Source organism: Urocitellus parryii, chromosome 1, assembly GCF_045843805.1.
Source record: "Urocitellus parryii isolate mUroPar1 chromosome 1, mUroPar1.hap1, whole genome shotgun sequence".
NCBI classification, from domain to species: Eukaryota; Metazoa; Chordata; class Mammalia; order Rodentia; family Sciuridae; genus Urocitellus; species Urocitellus parryii.
The window spans coordinates 222,818,204-222,839,687 of NC_135531.1; the positions used below are offsets into that span (position 1 = coordinate 222,818,204).

At 35.2% G+C, this 21,484-nt stretch overlaps 2 protein-coding genes across 7 annotated transcripts in view; one reads left to right on the plus strand and one right to left on the minus strand.

Moving 5' to 3' along the window:
• Positions 1 to 2,140: 2,140 nt before the first annotated feature.
• Klhl41 (kelch like family member 41) lies at positions 2,141 to 17,317 on the plus strand. The gene is made up of 6 exons (XM_026389512.2): positions 2,141 to 3,341; positions 7,522 to 7,679; positions 7,771 to 7,878; positions 10,682 to 10,867; positions 11,792 to 11,938; positions 16,666 to 17,317. The coding sequence occupies exons 1-6, from the start codon at positions 2,232 to 2,234 to the stop codon at positions 16,775 to 16,777; spliced, it is 1,821 nt and encodes a 606-aa protein (XP_026245297.2). The 5' UTR covers positions 2,141 to 2,231; the 3' UTR covers positions 16,778 to 17,317.
• Fastkd1 (FAST kinase domains 1) overlaps positions 16,709 to 21,484 on the minus strand; it is a 40,910-nt gene continuing 36,134 nt past the window's right edge. For all 6 annotated transcript variants that reach the window (XM_026389521.2, XM_026389525.2, XM_026389527.2 and 3 more), the window contains one exon: positions 16,709 to 21,214. In XM_026389521.2, the coding sequence (XP_026245306.2) occupies positions 21,119 to 21,214 (96 nt within the window). In that variant the 3' untranslated portion in view covers positions 16,709 to 21,118. The remainder of the gene's footprint in view (positions 21,215 to 21,484) is intronic.

Sequence of the window (21,484 nt, forward strand, 5' to 3'; positions counted from 1 at the left end):
AATAGTTTTGTCCACTTAAGGACTTTTTTCTCATTTTGATTCATTGAAATGTTTTTTGAGTTTTAAAAAATAATCTATTATTTTTCTAATTTCTTGGTTAGGTATAATTTGGTGACCTCTCTGGCACCATTCAGTGTTTTTGGCTACTATTTCAGTTTAAAAAACATTGTACAGAACCTTTGTCAAATAATTGAAATTAGCCAAAGTAGTCCTCTTTCCCTAATGGGAAAGGAATGAGTATATAAAAACATTTACAGTAACATGCAACTATGTGTCCAAATATAGAAAGACACAGGACAACATAGTGCTAACCTGAGTTTATTAAAAATCAATGAACAAAAACTTCAAGGGAAAAGATTTCCACATTTTTAAGAAATGTTATAATAACCTATATTAGGGAGTCACAAATAAAATACCACCATAAATATTATTTAAATACCACTTTTTAAGCAAAAGAGGCTTTATAAAATTGCCAAAAACTAAGGAATTATCTCAAATGTCATATCAAGGAGTTTGCATCTGACTCACTAATCTTTTCAAATGTTAGGTGTTACGTGTAGAGAGAAATAAATGAGTCATTTATTGTTTAAACAAGGGAGCAGCTGTTGGTTTTTTTCTAGTGTGTTAAAACCTTTAGTGACATCTATAAATGGAAAAAGAATCAATGAGCTCTTCTTTCAGCTGTTGTTTTAGCAGCTGACAGTACCATTGACTTCACTGTGATGTAAAATAAAAGAGAAAAGCCTTTACTCATGAATAGAAACCTTGAAGATTAAAAATACATAATTCTCTGATCTGGGGGCATTCATCATTCAACAAATATTTATGGAGCACCCATAAGGCCTAGAGACTATAGCATTGAACAGCACAGAATGAACAAAACCTGTCTTCATGGAGCTTCTGTTCTTTGGGGCACATTTAAGAATACCAACTTTTGAAATTATAGTATTTCTAAAGCTCTGCTGAGTTCAGATTATGATTATGTAATAAAGTGTTTTGTGAAGAAGTATATACCATCTATGTATGGGCAAAGGTTCAATTGTTTTAAATTATGACTCATACATCCCATAATGCAGTGTTCCCTTATAATCAATACTTACATGGGTGTATGTGCATATATAATAAAATACATATTTTACTTTATATAAAATTAAAATTATATATATTTACATATATATTTTTTAAATAAGATCTGTTTTCTAAACCCTATGGCTGATGTAGCACTTCATTCTGATTTTGCTGTGTTCTGTTGATGACATTGTTCTCATAGGGTTATATCTGTCCTGTTTCTTAACTTTTACTTAATGAAAGATAATTTCAACACTAAAAATTATAAAATATCTGTAGTGATCACATTTGTGTGTGGGGGTCTTTCTCTAGTGTTGATGTTTGCCTATTTTTCTCCAGTCTGATTTATTCTTTTGCCTTCATTTTAATTAGTATTATTTGCCACATTCAATCCTTTGCACAACAAGGCAGGTGTGAATAAATTAATTTTATAATTTAATTCAGTACTCATTTTAATTTTCTCACTAATGAAGTTTTGTCAGTTTATTTATATATTTAAGACATTATTTTAAAAATTAGTTTCTCTATATTGTGATTTCTGTTTTGATGAAGATATAATTTCAAAGGTTTTATAAAACTAATTATATTACATAAGTAAACACCTTTAAGTTTCTTACTTAGATCTATACCCCACTGTTTTGAGTAAAAGATAAAAAATGTGTAACAGTTATTGGAAAGGGGATCTTGCTTATGAGAAGTCAAATGAACTCACTTCATATTCTTGACCTTTGCATCATTAATTCAGATAGCCAAGTAGCTTGCCACTAGACCATTTTTAGAGGAGTGACTCATTTTTATGATTCATTTTTCTGTTGATTCAATAAACATTTTCTTGTGGTAGCCTTTATTAGTGTATCTTCTAATACTTTATGCATTTTAAAGCTTTCCACTTAAATGTCTTGTTTCTTAGCTGTTTCCTTAGTGATTAAAAGTTCCAGTTGTTACTATCAATCTATAACAGCTGAAAGAACAACTCTGCTTTCCAAACTAGCTCTCCTAAATTCCCGTTGTTAGAGTTGGTATCTATATTTAGCTGGTGGGATTAAATTGCAAAGGCTTCAAGCTGGGCAAAGCACACTGATCTGCCTTTTTACAGCTAGACCTGTGTGCTGCAAGGAGCTAAGGCCTTCAGTGTCCCCTTCCTTACCCAGGTTACTCACAAAATGGATTCCCAGCGGGAACTCGCAGAGGAACTGCGGCTTTACCAATCCACCCTTCTTCAGGATGGTCTAAAAGATCTCCTGGATGAGAAAAAATTCATCGATTGCACCCTAAAAGCCGGTGACAAAAGTCTTCCTTGCCACAGATTGATTTTGTCCGCTTGTAGTCCTTATTTCCGTGAGTATTTTTTATCTGAAATTGATGAAGAGAAAAAAAAGGAGGTTGTACTAGATAATGTAGACCCTGCTGTGCTTGATTTGATCATCAAATACCTGTACTCTGCCAGTATCGATCTCAATGATGGAAACGTGCAAGATATTTTTGCATTGGCCAGTCGCTTTCAGATCCCCTCAGTGTTCACTGTCTGCGTTTCTTATCTTCAGAAAAGACTTGCTCCTGGTAACTGTCTAGCCATCCTAAGATTAGGACTTCTTCTTGATTGCCCGAGACTTGCCATTTCTGCTCGTGAATTTGTGTCTGAACGCTTTGTACAGATTTGTAAGGAAGAGGACTTTATGCAGCTGTCTCCACAGGAACTGATCTCAGTCATTTCAAATGACAGCCTAAATGTAGAAAAGGAAGAAGCAGTATTTGAGGCAGTAATGAAATGGGTGCGAACAGACAAAGAAAATAGGGTGAAAAATCTTAGCGAAGTGTTTGATTGTATTCGTTTTCGCCTAATGACAGAAAAATATTTTAAAGATCATGTTGAGAAAGATGATATCATCAAAAGCAACTCAGAACTTCAGAAAAAAATCAAAGTTCTAAAAGATGCTTTTGCTGGCAAACTCCCAGAACCTAGCAAAAATACAGAGAAGACTAAGGAGGGTGAGGTGAATGGTGATGTTGGTGATGAAGATTTGCTTCCTGGTTACCTGAACGACATTCCCAGGCATGGAATGTTTGTCAAAGACCTTATCCTATTGGTTAATGACACAGCCGCAGTAGCTTATGATCCCGCAGAAAATGAATGCTACCTTACTGCACTGGCTGAGCAGATCCCCAGAAATCATTCCAGCATTGTTACCCAACAAAATCAAGTATATGTGGTAGGAGGACTATATGTGGATGAAGAAAATAAGGATCAACCTCTACAGTCATACTTTTTCCAGGTAAGAAAGACTATTTAAGTAGAGGTATAAAGGTAAGGCTGTTTTCAACATCCAATTAGCTAGTTTGTGAATTATCCAGGCTGTTTGCATCATATTTAACTGATATCCTATTGTATGTAGTCCCTTGCACTTTTACTACTTAGGGAAATGACAAAAATATTCGACTGCTTGTTAATATTTAATAAAAGGTTTGGTGCAGAATTGCTTTATAGTCTTACCCAACATATGTTTATAGTTGATGGTAATTATAATCCTTCAAAGTCCAGTCATTTAGTGAAAACTAATTTTGTATACTCTTCCCTGAAAAATACATAAGTCTTTTCCTAAATCAAATTCTTTCTCTAGATGAAAGTACTTTACACATTATAAAGTGATAACTGGTCAAATTTTCTTTTTCTCCCAGTTTCCTTTTTTCCTAAAGTTGAAGTTTTGAGAGGTTGCATTTCATCTCTTATTTATGGCTACTGCCTAAAAGATAATTTTGTTCAAAATGAAAAGAACTTATATACATATTCTATACACTTTGGATTACTTTATAGAAAAACTGCACAAGTGTCACTGATTTGAGTTATACTTAGAAGTTTCTGTTTATTTTATCACATTTATTTGGATCAGTTATAATCAGACATTATTTCAACTTAATGATCTGTTTTAAAAAAAAGGGAAAAACAATCTTTTGTGTTACCACAGAAATTTATAGGAAAATAAGTCTTCCTAAACTAATAAACTCTCTGTAGTTTGTTTGAAGGGAATTTGATTCATAATATCAATACATTATAGTTTGTCAGTTTATGAAGGAAACAGTGGCTTAACTTTTATCTTAAATAATGCCAATACCAATACTATGTAGGTTACAACTATCTCAGAAGAGTTTGTTTAGAACATAGCTAACCATGGCTTGGGGCTTCCAGCACTGAGTTGGAAAGGCCAAAGATAAGCAAGTGTAGAATGTCATACCACAGTCACAATATGCTCTCAAAATATATGACATACTATGCATTCACCAAATACTACCTTTGATTTTTCTGGCCTTGGAAAATAAAGTCATAATAATACATATGAATCATGTTTCTTAATTTTCAAAATTCCAGTAAAAAATATCATAAACAGGGAGCTGAAGTCATGCTCAGTGGTAGAGCACTTGCTTAGTATGTGTGAGGCACTGGGTTCAATCCTCAGCAACACATAAAAATAAATAAATAAAGGTATGTGTCCATTCACAACTAAAACTTTTTGTAAAAAAATCATAAACATTTGAATATGAAGCAAACTTCCCAAGCCCTACTTTTAAATTCAAACAAGCTTCAAAAAGGGAAAATTCAATGAAAAAGACTATAAACATAGCCAGGAGGTAAAAATATCAAAACATAGACAATATATATAGAGAGAGAAAGGGAACAAGGAAGGGAGGGAGAGAAAAACAGATAAGTCAGATTCAAGGAATAGTTATAGCCATAGAATAATACCCAAAGTTCCTTCAGGTTTTTTTTACTCCATTTCACATTTAATTTATGAAATATATCTACAACCCAACCCCATTTGTTTCAAGTGTTCAGTGTAATCTTAATCTTTATTTTCTTCCATCCCATTACTACTCTTACTATTACTCATACAGCTTCTTATTTCGGGCTCAAGAACCTGCTTAATATTCTTTAAAGCTACTAAAACAGTTATACAAAGTTAGAAGGTCAACTCCCTGTCATTACCCATGCCCTGCCACTTTTAAAAGGCACAAATGGTAGAACAAGACGCCACAATTAAAAATACCTGACTGGGGCTGGAGATGTGGCTCAAGCGGTAGCTCGCTCGCCTGGCATGCGTGCGGCCCGGGTTCGATCCTCAGCACCACATACCAACAAAGATGTTGTGTCCGCTGAGAACTAAAAAATATAAATAAATATTAAAAATTCTCTCTCTCTTTCTCTCTCATCTCTCACTCTCTCAAAAAAAAAAAAAACTGACTATAAAAGAGGGTTGTAACACACAAGAAAGTATTTGTATAAGTACTTCAGGTATTTTCCTGCTTGGTCACATATGTTTAAAGTATATTAATTCAGTAATAATTTGACCTTTGATTGACTGCTTAAAAAGATTACAAGAATTTTTTTGCCTTAGTAAGAGTTTTGTCCCCACCCTCACCCTAATACAAAGAATTAATAGATTCATCAAATTTTTAACAACACCAGATTTTAAAGTAATCTAGGCCTAAGCCCTAATTTTAACAATGAGGAAAGTAGAACTAAGAGAGTTTAAATAGCTTGACAGCTCATCCATAAAAGACTGGCAATCAGACTGCTATTCCATCTGCTACAGAACGTGCCCCATGAGGAGCAATATGGGAAGAGAGACAGTACAGGACAAAGTGGGAACAGAGCCCTCAGCTTAGTAGTGTGCTGACCGAGGTTCCATTTTTTAAAAACAAACTATATATTCCTTGGATTTGAATACTCCCTAAAAGCTTGTGAATTTGGGCAAATTAATCTTTCTGGGTCTCAGTTTCCTCATTTGTAAAACAGGGATAATAAAATTGCCTATCCTGGAAGACTAAATGAGATTACCTATCTAAAGCATTTGGTTCAAAGCCTGTCACCGAATCAAAACTCTCTTAAGTTGCAGGGCAGGGTGGCACATGCCTGTAATTCCAATTACTTAGGAGACTGAGGCAGGAGTATTACAAGTTCAAGGCCACCTGGAGCAATTTAGCAAGACCCTGTCTCAAAATTTAAAAATTAAAGGGACTAGGGATGTAGCTCAGTGGTAAAGCATCCCAGCACCAAAACCAAAAATAAATAAATAAAATTTAAAAAATAGAAAACCTCTGTGTATGTATTATTATTTCTATTATTTACCACCTTCTTTTTTGCACATGCAAGGCAAGTACTCCACAACTGAGCTACATCCCAAGACCCATATCACTTTCTTGATCAAAGAATTTTTTTTTCAAAAATGGAAACATTAGGGGTCAAAATCTAGATGCTGAAATTAGTGAATGCAAACCTAATAATGTGCATGCAGAGATTAAAACCCCTCATGTCATTGTTTAACTGGGGTTACTAAGCCAGGTATTGAGAGGCATCCACAGATACCTTTCCCTGTCCCATAGCTTTTTGTTGTTGTTGTTCATAGGTATTCTTGGTATCCAATGAATTTCAGTTTTATTCATTTTTCCTCTGCTACCTAGAAATGGCACCAGAGAGAACAAATCCATAGCTATACTCCCTCAGAAAACAGTTTTCTTTTCCCTTGCTGTTCTAAAATGTGAAGTGGAAAATCTTAATAAGTGCTGAAATGGATGCCAGCCATGCCAGTATTATCTACCCTAAAGCATGGGCACTAGCAGGCCATTGTAGGCTTGGAGAAGTGGCCATAGCAAAAATGAGCCAAGGTTCTTCTTAATATAAATTAAAAAGTGATAGCTATTTAAAGTAATTCCCCCAAAGACTAGGAAATTCACACTAACACTTGTCCTTATCAAAAATAATAAAGTAGGGGCTGGGGTTGTGGCTCAGTGATAGAGTGCTTGCCTAGCACATGTGAGGCACTGGGTTCAATCCTCAGCACCACATAAAAATGAAATAAAAATATTGTGTCCACCTACAACAATAAATAAATAAATACTTTAAAAAATAATAAAGTAAAACATAGGGAACCTCAAAATGTTTAAAAGAATGAAAAAAGACATTGCCTAATATCCCAGTTGTCTGTAGACTGAGCGACAGGTCCAGCTGTCCCGGGTGCCGGCTTGGGGATCATGTTAAAAATAGCATTCAGAGGTCATTCACATACTGTGACCCTCCCTTCTGTGACAACCTGGCTTTCCCCAGGGTTCTAAAAGTATTAGATTCCTTATTTCAAAGCTGAAGAAGGCAACATGGGAAGAAAATTTGAGAGAAACCACTGTTTTAACTAACCTCTGCTGATGTAGGGATTGGCAACGAAGCTCAGAGGTAAAGCACCCCATGTTCAATTTGCAGTATTCAAGATTTCGATACTTTATCTATTTTGATAGGCCGAATAAATTTTCTCATTGTTCTTAATGACAGAATGAAAATCTGATACTTTGGGATTATACTTTTACTTGTGAGATCTTTGAATTTTAAACAACATAGGTATAGCATACTTTTTGGTACACTTGGAACTTCTTTCTACCAAGCTCCACAATTCCTTATTTTTTTTCCAGCTTGATAGCATAGCATCTGAGTGGGTTGGACTTCCACCTCTGCCTTCAGCTAGGTGTCTCTTCGGTCTGGGAGAAGTAGATGACAAAATCTATGTGGTTGCAGGCAAAGACCTTCAAACAGAGGCTTCGCTGGATTCAGTATTATGCTATGATCCCGTGTAAGTTGGCATGGCATTCCTGTTCCTACAACATATTCATGTTTTTGGAACCTGCAATTGACAAAACATCGATTCTATCATTTAATTTTAGGGCTGCAAAATGGAATGAAGTAAAAAGTCTTCCTATCAAGGTCTATGGTCATAATGTGATTTCACATAATGGGATGATATATTGTCTAGGTGGAAAAACAGATGACAAGTAAGTACTCTGAAATTTTCTTATGACTTATAACCAGATGATCTTTTTATTACAACAGTTTCTTCCTCTTTTCATTTGAATCTACATACTGAAATGGAACTTGTCACTTATATTTTGGAAGTAAAATTTCAAAACAATATTGTGAAAAATTACTGGAGGATATTATACATGATTTCCAAAGGAGAATAAAACTTATAAGTTGCTAAAGTAAAAATGTAGATACCCAGCATACTACTAGGAATGAGCACAAAGCCTCAATTATAAACATTCTGACAGCGGAAAGGCAGAAACTAGGAGTTTAATCAAGTCTTTTATATAGCTAATTTATAACTGTATTTTATAATTTTCTTATTCAATTATCTATAAACAGATAAAAATTTCAATGTACTTTTTAGTGTAGTATTTAAAATGTATCTACTAAAAGAATAGTGCATAGAAAATACCACTAAAAAGCATGGTGATTGAAAAGCAGGCAGTTATTTCTTCAGCAGAATGTCATGTATTTACTCCTTGACAGAAGTAATATTCAAAATATTTAACAACTGTTCCAAACAGGCACTAATCAATCAGAAAAAAACACTCCCTGATCTCCCTCTAGTGTGAGTCTCTTATGAGAAAACCAGGACCAAGCTTCACAAATAAACCTAACTTGATTTCTAGGCACTTCTCAAGGGATAGGTAACCTGAATTCAGAGTACTTCAGAGGTCAGTCAGTTATTAAGCCAGTAGCCTGTCTGGTAAAATGCACACTTTCAGTTTACATTGTGAAAATTAATCTGATGCTCTGGAAAACTCTGCCTAATTTGGCTTGTCATCAATTCTTCAGGCTGTTTAATTAGTACAGATGTCCAATCCTGGAAAATAAACTAAAATTATAAATTGTGAGGGCATGGTTGGACACAGTAAGATGTGCTTTTAGTCCTCACTACTAGGGAGGCTGAGCCTGAGGAATCACTTGAGCCTAGGAGTTCAAGAACAGCCTAGGCGGGGCTGGGGATGTGGCTCAAGCGGTAGCGTGCTCGCCTGGCACGCGTGCGGCCAGGGTTCGATCCTCAGCACCACATACAAACAAAGATGTTGTGTCTGCCGAAAACTTAAAAAAATAAATATTAAAAAATTCTCTCTCTCTCTCTCCCCCCCCTCTTTCACTCTCTCTTAAAAAAAAAAAAAAAAGAACAGCCTAGGCAACATAGTAAGACTCTATCTCAAAAAAAAAAAAAAAAGGAGAATAAAATATCAAATATGGAAATGTGTTAGAAGTTAAGAACTCTATATTCTGGTTATTAGTCAAAATTAAAAATATAGCAGAAAAGTGTGATTTTAAAAAGCAATTGTTTTTATACAATCTATCCATATGCAAAGATAATAATCTAAAATTGTTATATCCACCTTAATCCTTCCAATTTCCATCAAATGAATATTTAAGGAAGGTGTATATAAACCAATACAGCACCCAATCTTATCTGAGGCATTTTTCCTGAGTAAATGGAATGAAAAATCTCAATTAAGCAGTATTTTGACTTAGGAAACATTGGAACTCTGCCAAATTATTTAAATTGTTTCCTTCAAGTAACATTAGTAAAGAGGAAATTGATATATGTCAGTAAGAAACATACAGGTCTTGTCAGTAAGAGTATGTAATCTTGAGGATACGATTGATATGACAATATTACTTGTCAAATGTCAAAGTCAAGAACTTTGAAATGAGTCATTATCTAAAAGTAAGGATTGGGGCTGAGGATTTAGCTCAGTGGTAGGGTACTCACCAAGAAGGAGGCTCTGGGTTCTATCTTTAGTATGAAAAAAAAAACATTTGTTTAAATTTTAAAAAGCAAAGGCTGAATTGTACTAGTTACTGTTAATGAATTTGAAGAACGTGATTTTGTATCTTGTTCTTGATAAACTCATCATTTTTTCCCTATCTTTTTAGTTGTAGATGGACATGTATTTATTTATTTATTTATATGCAGTACTAAGAATCAAACCCAGTGCCTCACACATGCTAGGCAAGGGCTCTACCACTGAGCCACAACCCTAACCCAAAGCTCTTATCTTTTGCAGAGCAATACCGGGAATTGAACTCAGGGGCACTCAACCAATGAGCCACATCCCCAGCCCTATTTTATCTTATTTAGAGACAGGGTCTCACTGAGTTCCTTAGCACCTCGCTTTTGCTGTGGCTGGCTTTGAACTCTCAATCCTCCTGCCTCAGCCTCCTGAGCCACTGGGATTACAGGCATGGGCCACTGTGCCCTTGCCAAAGCTCTTATCTTAATAAGAGCAAGATAGTCAAATATTAGACTAAATGTTTCTACTTCAGATATCTGGTCTTTTATAAGATTAAGGAAAAAAATTATCCCCTTAAAAAGTTGGGGTAAAGGGCTGGGGCTGTATCTCAGCGGTGGCACACTTGCCTGGCATGTGTGAGGTGTACTGGGTTGGATTCTCAGGACCATGTATAAATACATAAATAAAATAAAGCTCTATCAACAACTAAAAATAATATTTTTAAAAGTTGGGTTACAGGGTTTTTTGGCTTTTGTTGTTGTTTGTTTGGCATTACCAAATTATCCAGTTAAATGAATTAGTTATTTCATATTCTGCCTCCCATCACTCAATTATGAATACTTTAAGAAACCAAAGAACATACTGAGAATAATTTAGATATCTACTCTATAATCTTAGATTTCTTCAAATAAAGTACTATATACTTCATAAAAGAAGCAAAGCCAAATTATTACTAAAGTTGCTTTCAAAAAAACGGATGTATAAAATAAACATTTGTTGTCTTTTCTATTTACAGAAAGTGTACAAACAGGATGTTTATCTATAACCCCAAAAAAGGAGACTGGAAAGATCTGGCTCCAATGAAAACCCCTCGTTCCATGTTTGGAGTGGCAGTCCATAAAGGCAAAATTGTGATTGCAGGAGGTGTTACTGAAGATGGTCTTACAGCTTCAGTTGAAGCTTTTGATCTCAAAACCAATAAGTGAGTTGACTTGCATATGAATCACTGTACATTTCAATTGTTAACATCTGGATGAAATTTAGCTTTCTAACCAAAACATGGGGAGAAGGCAGAGAGGCACATATTAAAGAAGTATTATCATCTAGGTTTTTTTTCTGCTGTTACTGGGTGTTAAATTCCTAACATTTTGGTGCATTATGTGCATTTATAACTTGGAACACATGACCCTTAAGTTAATGTTGCCATGTTCTGTTGCTCTGTTATTAATTTAATTTTGTGAATTTAGTCATGCCAAGGTAATACCTCTTAACAGTTATATACAAGTAGCTGGATACAAGTCTCCAGTAGTCATTTGATTTGTAATATGTAAAGATATTCACTTGTTAATAATTGACATTTGTAAAGTACGAAAAGTTTAATTACTCTGTGCTTTTTGTAATTTTCTTAAATTTTTAATTTTTCAGCTTTTATTGGCAATGTAAAAAGATACTTGACATATTTTTATATACTATTAGTCTTTTTAAAATTTTTTAGTTCACACATCTGAATTAATATAGACTTTTTATACTCTTAGTTTAGCAATGAGAAAAAATTAGAACATTGTTATTATTTTTTTAGAAACTATGTATGCCTGATTACAGAATAGCCTTTGGTTTCTGAAAATAATAAAGAACTTTTAAAGAAAATGATTTAATGGTCATTAAAAATAATGTTTTTGAAGATAGGTAAATACTCATGAGGTAAAAAGTTAAAAGAATCAGCACACAAAATTATAAATATTGTGTTCTTAGTTTCATTAATATTTATGGATGCTTTTATTTAAATGCTTTTTAAATGACAAAATTATACCAAAATGTTGCTTATGTCTCAATTTTTACCATTTGAATTTTAAATTTGGCATTTCTTCAAGTTTTACAATGACTACATTTTCAATAAAATACCTAGATGGGAAGTAATGACTGAATTTCCCCAAGAAAGAAGCTCCATCAGTTTGGTCACCCTTGCTGGATCCCTGTACGCCATTGGTGGTTTTGCTATGATTCAACTGGAATCTAAAGAGTTTGCACCCACTGAAGTCAATGACATATGGAAGTAAGTTCTCCAATTTTTAAAATTGAATATTAAATCAAATAACTGATAATTGATAAACAATTTTTGGTAAATAATAAGCTAGAGTTTTTAACATGCAAGCTACATCTTTAGTAGACTAAATACTTCAAGCCTAATTGAACTTCTGCACATGCCACTTACTGGGTCAAGTGCTGCTTCTGATTAACTGTGATCTTAGGAAAGAACTTAACTGGGTTTGTTTCTTAATCTTTAAAATGAGAATTGGACTACTGCTCCTTTAAGCTCCATTCCAGCTCTGAAAGCATTTAATACCCCAGGCATATAGTAGAGCACAGACCACTACCTTCCCACCAAGGGGTTTATTAACTTAAAAAACACAGTTCTGAAAGAATATTTAATCTTTTGATTTTTCTATGAATTCATAAATTCATATTTTGAATTTAAATATTCTTCTAATTGTTTGAGGATTCAGTTAACAAAGCCTTTTTTAAAAAAAGAAAACAGTAAAAGCAGGAATCCATTTTACCTCTCAGATAGGAGTGGCTAGCACCCACTCCTCCCATGTATTGTCATTGACAATTGCAATTGTCACTCATTAACCACTTTAGTCAAATGTTTTTTAAAAAGGACACATTTTTATCATCGAGTTTGATGCAGTAAAACTAAAAGAGATCAAGGTGCATCCAGGAAGTCTCAGGAGCTTAAGTTCGTGTCATGGAGTCACAGAGTCCTTGGCGGGGCTTATGGTATATAGATATTTGGTCACCATCAGGATACCATGTGTCTGCCCAGTGGCCTCTGCTGCCCTCAGCCCAGGCACTGCACTTGCTAATCTAAGCTTACAGAAGGTAGACTTTGGGCACTCAAGGTGAACCTAGTGAATTTGTGCTGTACTCTCACCCAGAAAGCTCATGCTTTTCCTATCAGCTTAAAGGCCAGCCCCCACTTGCAAGGATGGATGCTTTTAATATCCTGTTATCATTTTATCCAGAGCTTTCCTATCGAAGTATAGTCTGTAGTTCAGCATTACTGGCATTTCCTAAGTATCACTTAAAAATGCAGAATCCCAGGCTCCACCTTAGTCTTACTGAATCAGAATCTGAATTCTAACAAGATTATGAGTTGATTTGCTTGCACGTGTAAGTTTATAAGTACAACTTTGGAAAAGTTCCACTTATACCGAGTTAATGAAAGCAGACCACTAAGTCTGAGAATGCACAGTGGGTTTTATTTGTTCTATACCTGAAATAGCAGAAGCTTTATTCCCAGCTGGTGAAATGGAAGGCTGAACATCTAGTAGCTTAACTAAACCATTATTTTGTGCATCAAATACCATTTCCTTTTTTATCTATTTATTTTTTTTAAAGAGAGAGAGGAGAGAGAGAAAATTTTTTAAAATATTTATTTCTTAGTTTTCGGTGGACACACATCTTTGCATGTGGTGCTGAGGATCGAACCCGGGCCGCACACAAGCCAGGCGAGCGCGCTACCGCTTGAGCCACATCCCCAGGCCCACCATTTCCTTATCTTGTAATAATTGTGTTGTCAAGGACCAAAACAAAAAACAAAAAACTGGTGGTTTCCAGGGAGCACAGTGACTAGAATTAGCAAGAAGGTCAGATGGGTGAAAGCAATAGTTAAAAAAAAAAAAAGGGTGGAGGGGAGGTTAGGATTTTTGGAAAACAAGGCCAGATGCTGAAGGTAAACAAGCATTGATTCTCAACCCTGAATGTATGTTGCAGTTACCTGCAATGCTTTTAAAATATGCCAGTGCCTGGGCCTTCACTGGACCAATGGAGAATTTCTGGAGGCAGGACTATTTTTTAAAACCTTCTCAGATGATTCTAAAAGTTCAGCTAAGGCTGAGAAACACTCCTAGTAAGGAATCATTCCATCAGTAAGCTGAACTTCACATGAGCCACTCCAGTTCCTAATGGTAGTCAAAGCCAAACTGCCTCAGCAGGAGGAAAAATACAGACTCTCCTGCTAAAAATGCCTCTATATTGCTGAGTGGAACCTGAAAGAGGGATCCTGTCTGTTTTATTTTCCAATTAGGGTAGTGGTTCCCAAACCTCTCTACACAATTTGCAATCACTAGAGAACTTCAAAAGGTAGTAAGGCTTTTTTTCCCCCTCCCTTGTTGGTTGTGATTTACTTGGTCTAGGATATGGCCTTGGCTTGGAAATTGTGTTATGGACCTTTTAAAATTTCTAAAGGTCCCCAGATGATTCCACATGTGCAGACACATTTGGGAACCACTGGATTGGGGAAAGAGGAGACATTTGTCACTATCTGCTTAGCTCTCAATTTTTAAATTTAGAAATTGGTGTTTTCTAACTTGGGGTAATGTCTAGAGCAATGATTCTTAAATTTGCTGCACGGTAGAATCATTTGTAGAGTTCTAAAAAATCCTCATATCCAGGTCAATCACACTCTATACCAATTAAGTCAGTCTCTGGGAGAGGGACTAAGCAGCAGATTTTTTTTTTTTTTTCCTGGTGATTGAACCCAGGGGTACTTAACCACTGAGCCATAAACCCAGCCTTTTTATATTTTATTTAGAGACAGGGTTTCACTGAGTTGCTTAGGGCCTCCCTAAATTGCTGAGGCAATTAACTGCCTCAGCCTCCCAAGCAACTGAGATTATAGGTGAGCATCACCTAGAGGCAGCAGAATTTTTTTTTCAGTTGTAGTTGGATAAATATCTTTATTTTATTTATTTTTATGTGGTGCTGAGGATCGAACCCAGGGCCTCACATGTGCTAGGCGAGCACTGTACCACCGAGCCACAATCCCAACCCAAGACAACAGAATTTTTAACATCTCCAGAAGGTTCCATTATGCAGTCAAGTTTGTAAATTTGTATCTATTTTTATCTACTTTGGTTCCCAAAGTAGCATCTGCATTACCTGTGCACTTGTTATAATGCAAATTCTTAGATCTCACCTTAGAGCTGGTGAATTGGAAGCTATGAAGGTGGCTCAGAAATCTGTTTCAACAAGTCCTCCAGGTGACTTGGACATGCACCAAAGTTGAGAGCCATTGATCTTCACTTGTCCTTGAATCCCTGTGAACCTGGTCTCTATCCACAGAGGTGAAAACTCTCAGTCAGTATTCCATACTCTAAGCCTATGGACTATCTTACTGTGATATATAAAAATATTTAAAATTTTTAAAAATTACATTTAGCCTCAACCTCTTAATGCTTATATATGGTCACTTTTTCTTTAGGTCATTTAAAACCATTTTTTAATTCTTAATGTTGCTCCAAATTTTATATAATTAAGGTTTTTTATTAGCAGTAAAACATTTTTGTCTAATTTTCTTTACATAAAAATCACTCAGTGCCCAGTACTATTGTTGAGAATTAAATTTGTACACTGATGAAATTAAGCCAGATAAAGAGTATTTTATGTAGGTATCAGCTAATATATCATACATAATATATATATTTTGGTACTGGGGATTGAATCCAGGGGTGCTTTACCACTGAGCTATATCCCCAGACCTTTTTATTTTTTGAGACAGAATCTCACTAAATTGCTTAGGGCCTTGCTAAATTGCTGAGGCTGTCCTCGAACTTATCTCAGGCTCCAGAGTCGCTGGGATTATAGGAGTGCACCGCCATGTCCAGTAGTACCAGCTAATTTTAATAATTGTTCTAAATCTCACTGATTCATCATAGAATGATTTGGGGTATTTCCTATGTGCCAAGACTTTATAGCTTCTGGAGTTGATACTAAGGTAGAAAAATACGTTAGTTGTCCTTAAATACCTTTTGGCTTACTGAGGACACAGAAAGTTTTAAATAGAATATTTACTATAATAAATATCATACAAAGGACTATATGAGAAATGAAGAAAACTCTGCTTGAGGAAGGCAGGAAAGGCTTCAGAGAAGGCAGAATTTAGGAGTTTCTCAGACAAAGCTTGAAGAACATTCTAGACACTAGGCAAAGTAAACATGTCACAAACACATTCAAAGGGATTTCAATTTGTATCTTCATAACTTTGACTATTCAGAGATGCAGAGCAGTTCTTACCTAAAGTCCAATGTGAAGTCTATGTAGTCCTCAAACGACAAAGAGAAAGAGGAACAAATTTTTTATGGCTTGACCACCTTATGAGGTGCCAAGCTAGGTACTAGTGAATGGGAACAACTGAAATCATAATTAAGGCTGCTAATAGTCCCTGCTTTACCCCAGTTCTGAATCTTTATATATGTGTGTGTTTGTGTGTGTGTATGTATAATTTTAGTTGTAGTTGGACACAATACCTTTAATTTATTTATTTACTGTTAAGTGGAACTGAGGATGGAATCCAGCACGTCCCATGTGCTAGGCAAGCAATGTACCACTGAGCCACAACCCCAGCCCCCAGTTCTTAATCTTAAGGAAGAGTTTGCTTACTGTGACTCAGAGAGACCAACCATCTTCATCAGTCCAAAGAATGGTTAACTATGTAGGTGTCCATTACTCCTCTTCTTGGGACAGTTTGATTCCCAGAGATTAAACTGCTAGGTATCCAGATTAAATACTGTGGCAGTAGATCAGGCAAATGTTCATTGAGAAAATGCATATTTAGAAAGGAATTAAAGTATTATTCTACGAGTCAGGCTTCCTCCTCCTCTGGGTAAGACCCATAGGAATTTTTTCAAAGATGCACAGTTAAATATGGAACACAGGGAAACCTATAGAACTATCTCTTTAATAGCTAGCTGCTTACTGATTTTTTTTTCCCTCTATCAGGTATGAAGATGATAAAAAAGAATGGGCCGGGATGTTGAAGGAAATACGTTATGCTTCAGGAGCTAGTTGCCTAGCAACACGTCTAAATCTCTTCAAACTGTCTAAACTATAAACAAGGTGACAAAACAGAATAGATTGAGACGTGGTTTGTTTGGATAATAGTGCTTTAATTTATTCTGTTTTTTTAAAGCCTGTACAGAGATTCATGTAGAAATTATTAAATAAGTTATTGTCTAAGAGGTAAAAAGAATACCAAAATCTTGGTCATTGACTCTTTAATGTCATAATAAGAGTTTTAAATCATTTTCTAATAAGAAATTAAATATTAAGTTGAAAAAAATGTGTTAATTTGTCTCACTCAATGAATTGTAAAGCAGGCTCCTAAATTTGAGTAGTTTCCTAATCCTTTGTATTGATAGGGACCTTTACACTTATTTTCTATTACAAATTAAATACATACATCCCCAATCTTAAAATGTTTTAAAATATAAAAAAAATTCCTTATATAAGCTTCAAGCTATGACAGGAATCCTATACATTATATTAAAGATTACAAGTCATAAAATAATTTGGAAGTTATATTTAAGGAATGTAATGAATGAGTCTCATTTGAAGGGAAAAAGTCTCTTAAGTAAAAGTAGTCAAATCCAAATGCCTTTTTTTCTCCATTCTTTTTGCGACACTGGTATATTATTTGTAATCTCCAAATCAAATTTTAAAAACCTTTTAACTTAAAACCAGTAAATCATTGTCTTCATACCATTAACAACCATCTACAAAAAGAGGGTGAGTGCCAGCAGGAAACAGACTGATTGTTTAAACTTCTGAGGCAGAGAGAGGGTGGAAGAGGGTATATAGTCATTGGTTTAAATTTTAACTATATTTCAGATAAAAGGGCTATTTGCTAAATTTCTAATAGTAGGAAAGATGACTGAATGGTTCCATTTTCTGGGCTATGCAACCCTACACTATTTCTTCTTAGAGTATATCATGCCTTCTCAGTCTGTCAAATTCAACTGTGCAAGTCATCAACTAACCATCATTTTTATCCTAGACACACATCTTGTTGACATGTATTTGACTGCTATCTTACACAATATTTTCTGAGATTTTAGACCAATGTGGAGCATCCCATGATCATCAAGCAGCTACAGAAAGAACACACAGGTGTTCATACAGCTTTATTTTCTCTATCATAAACATAAAAATATATTTAACAAAAACATTTTAGATCTCTGAAGTAGAAGCCTGGTTACTTTTCTGTACTGAAAAATATTGACTTGAATATATACCATGAGTATATAACAAATCCCAAAGGTAGGAGACCCTACAGGTTCTTCAACAATAAATTTTAGGAAAAGAAAGGGGTGGAGAGAATGTTTATAAAGACAGATATTAAAGAGAAGGGGTAGGGGAAAATTTGGTGTCCAGGAAGCCATACCTGGGAGACAGATAAAACTATAAGACAGACTTACCATACAATCAGAACACAAGTAACTTTCAGGCAGAGAATACTATCCATGTACACATGAAATTAAGATGTAAAAAACAATACTTTTTACAGGGCTTCTTTAGGGGAGGATGAAAATGCTCTGGAATTAGATAGTGGTGGTGATTACACAATATACTAAAAATGACTACATTATATACTTGAAAAGGGTGGAAGCCAGGTGTGGTGGCACAGGCCTGTAATCCCAGCAGCTTGGAAGGCTGAGACAGGAGGATTGAGAGTTCAAAGCCAGCTTTAGCAGGGCAAGGCACTAATCAACTCAGTGAGACTCTTGTCTTTAAATAAAATACAAAATAGGGCTGGGGATATGGCTCAGTGGTTGAGTGCCCTGAGTTCAATCCCCAATATCCCCACCAAAAAAAGCGTGGATTTTATGGTATATAAATTATATCTCAATGAAAAAAGACTTGTTTTATACACACACACACACACACACACACACACACACACACACAGAAAACCATTTCAATCAAGCAGCCTAGTAAAAAAAGAGTAAAAGATGTGGTACATAAGAAGTTATATTGTGTGTAACAAGAAGCAAAAGACACACCAGAATCATTTAAGCAAGATTTCCATGTACCTCAAATATACAACATTGGATTTTCAATTATTTATATCAAAGGCAAATTTACAGCTCTCATCAGTCTAATCATTTTATTCGAAAAGCTACAGAGTAAAAATATTTTAACTTATTCAGGGTTTGGTTCTTGTCCTTTGCTTGAGAAATAGAACTCATTCATGTAAATGGAAAATTAAACACTTAGAATTTAGAATGTCTGTAACTATAAATGAATATCATTAGGAAATTTACGAGGAAGAATGGTGGATTAGTCAATCTGTTGTTGCTATGACCAAAATACCTGACAAGAACAACTTTATAATAAAACAAAAAGTTTATTTTGGCTCATGGTTTCAGAGTTTCAGTTCATGGTTGGCCAATTCCATTGCTCTGGGCCCATGGTAAACTAGAACATCATGGTGGAAGAATGTGACACAGGAATGTTGCTCACCTCATGGCAGCCAGGAAGCAGAGAGAAGGAGCCATCAGGAACAAAATATAAACTCTAAAGGCATGCCTGGGGTAACCTACTTCCTTATGGCATGCCCCACCTTCCTATAGTTGACCACCTGGTTAGTTTGTTCAAATTATTAATCCATCACATGGATCGATCCACTGATTAAGTTATAGTTCTCATAATCTGATCATTTTACCTCTGAACATCCCTGCATTAACATATGAGTTTTGGGGGGACACCTCATATCTAAACCATAACAAATGGTTACAAGGAGTTATCTTTTACTTACTTACTATTCTGATTGGTTTTCAAAAAACTTTATGAAGTTCACTTCTGCAAAATCATTATATATTGGGACTCAAGTTATGCAAAGTCAGGGAATATTTTATACATGTATTTCAACTAAGCCCAAGCCAAATATCAATGAAGCAAATTACATGCAGAAAATACATTTGTAACAGAAGGCACTTTGGCTACCAACTATAGAAGAGAATGAATTTAGAGGGTCCAGGAGTCAGAAGATAGCCAAGTTTCAGATGGTCAGTCCCATCACTCATCTCACACATTCCAAATGGCCTAAAGGAAGTGCTAGGAATTATATAATATAGTAGATCCTTCATAACTACTTTATTGTAAATGTGTTAAAATACAGAGAAAAAAAAATCACTATAACCTTAGCATGTGAAAGATCAGACCAGGCCAAGATTGGACCACTGAAACTACCACCCTATTTCTTTGTTTCCATTTAGAAGAAACCTCATGTCTCCTCCTACTTTCTCTTGGAAAACAGGCTTTCACACACAACTTAACAAAAATCATTTTTCAAAGTTAGTGATTTTTATGTTGCCATTTTGTATGTATGGGGGTGAAGACAATGCAAACCCAGGACCTTTCTTAGGCTTAGACTCATGTTGTTAGATTTAAGGGGCATTTCCATTTACCTAATCTATTAGCAGTATTTGATATAATGTCTCACTTCTTCCTTTAAATGCTTCATCTTTGGCTTCCAGGAAGTATTAATACCTTCTCTGACTTTTCTTCTTACCTCACTGGCCACCCCTGCTCAGCCTCCTTTGCTGTTTCTTCTTAAGCTCTTAATGCAGGAGCATCTGGAGCTTAGTCCTCAAGTATCTCCTCACACATTTCTCTACTCTCAAGTGATTTCATCTAGTCTTGCGGCATTAAATACCAATGACAATTTTCAAATTTGTATCTGCAGCCTGGAACTCTCTCTCCTTACTTCCTAACTCATTTACTGAATTGTTTGATATCTCCACTTAGATGTTAAAAAGTATTATAAACTCAACATGTCTAAAACAAACTCATGATCCTTCACCAATGCCTACTTCCCATCTTGCTCATCCTATAGACTTCCCCATAATGGCAATAGCTTTTTAGTTGCTCAGGACAAAAATTTAGTATTACCATTGAATTTTGTTTCTCTCTTCCCTCATATCCATCAGTAAGCAAATTCTGTTGCCTTTACTTTCAAAATACATTGTGAAAACCACTTTTCATTACACTCACTGCTACTATTCTATCCAAGCCAGCATCCATTTCTTGCTTGGAGTATTGAAATGTTCTTTAAATAGTCACAATCCACTTCTTGCCTGCTGATACATTTGTTCCTTAGTAATTTTTTCTCATCTCAACAGAGCAACTAGTGTGATGCAGTTAAAATGTGAGTTTTCATCATTCCTCACTTGAAACCCTCCAATGGCTTCTCATCTCACTAAGAGAGGCTATGAGGTTGGAATATTGACTGTTACTGCTTACTTTCCTTTTATCATACTCCCACCCCACTTCCCACTTGTTCTGCCACCTCAGCATATTTGCACCTACTATTTTTTTAATGAGTCAGTCCACTTAATTAAAATACATACATATGTGACACACCATAAGAACTCATTTTTAATAAAAATTACAATCATGATTTGCCTGCTCCAAATATATGTTCTCTTAAGTAGTCCAACCGAGCATCTTTTTTTGACAGTGCCATAGAGTTCCATTCAAAATGAGGGATCTGTAAAATAAGTAATGTAGTTTGAATGGAAGTTTTAAAGCAGCTACAAAAAACAGCAGGGAAAACTTATAAGCACTACTGAACAAAAATGTACTAACTCTATGTAATTAGATTACAAAAGCATAGCCTTTAAACCCTTTTTGGAAACAAAGTGGTTATGTCTTCTTAGACATTGCCTAGAAGATTTTTCTCCACCTCACAGCTCCTTTCATCTCCCTGTTCCTGCAACACTGACAATGGACATTTTTTTCCTATATTCCTTCTCTGTCT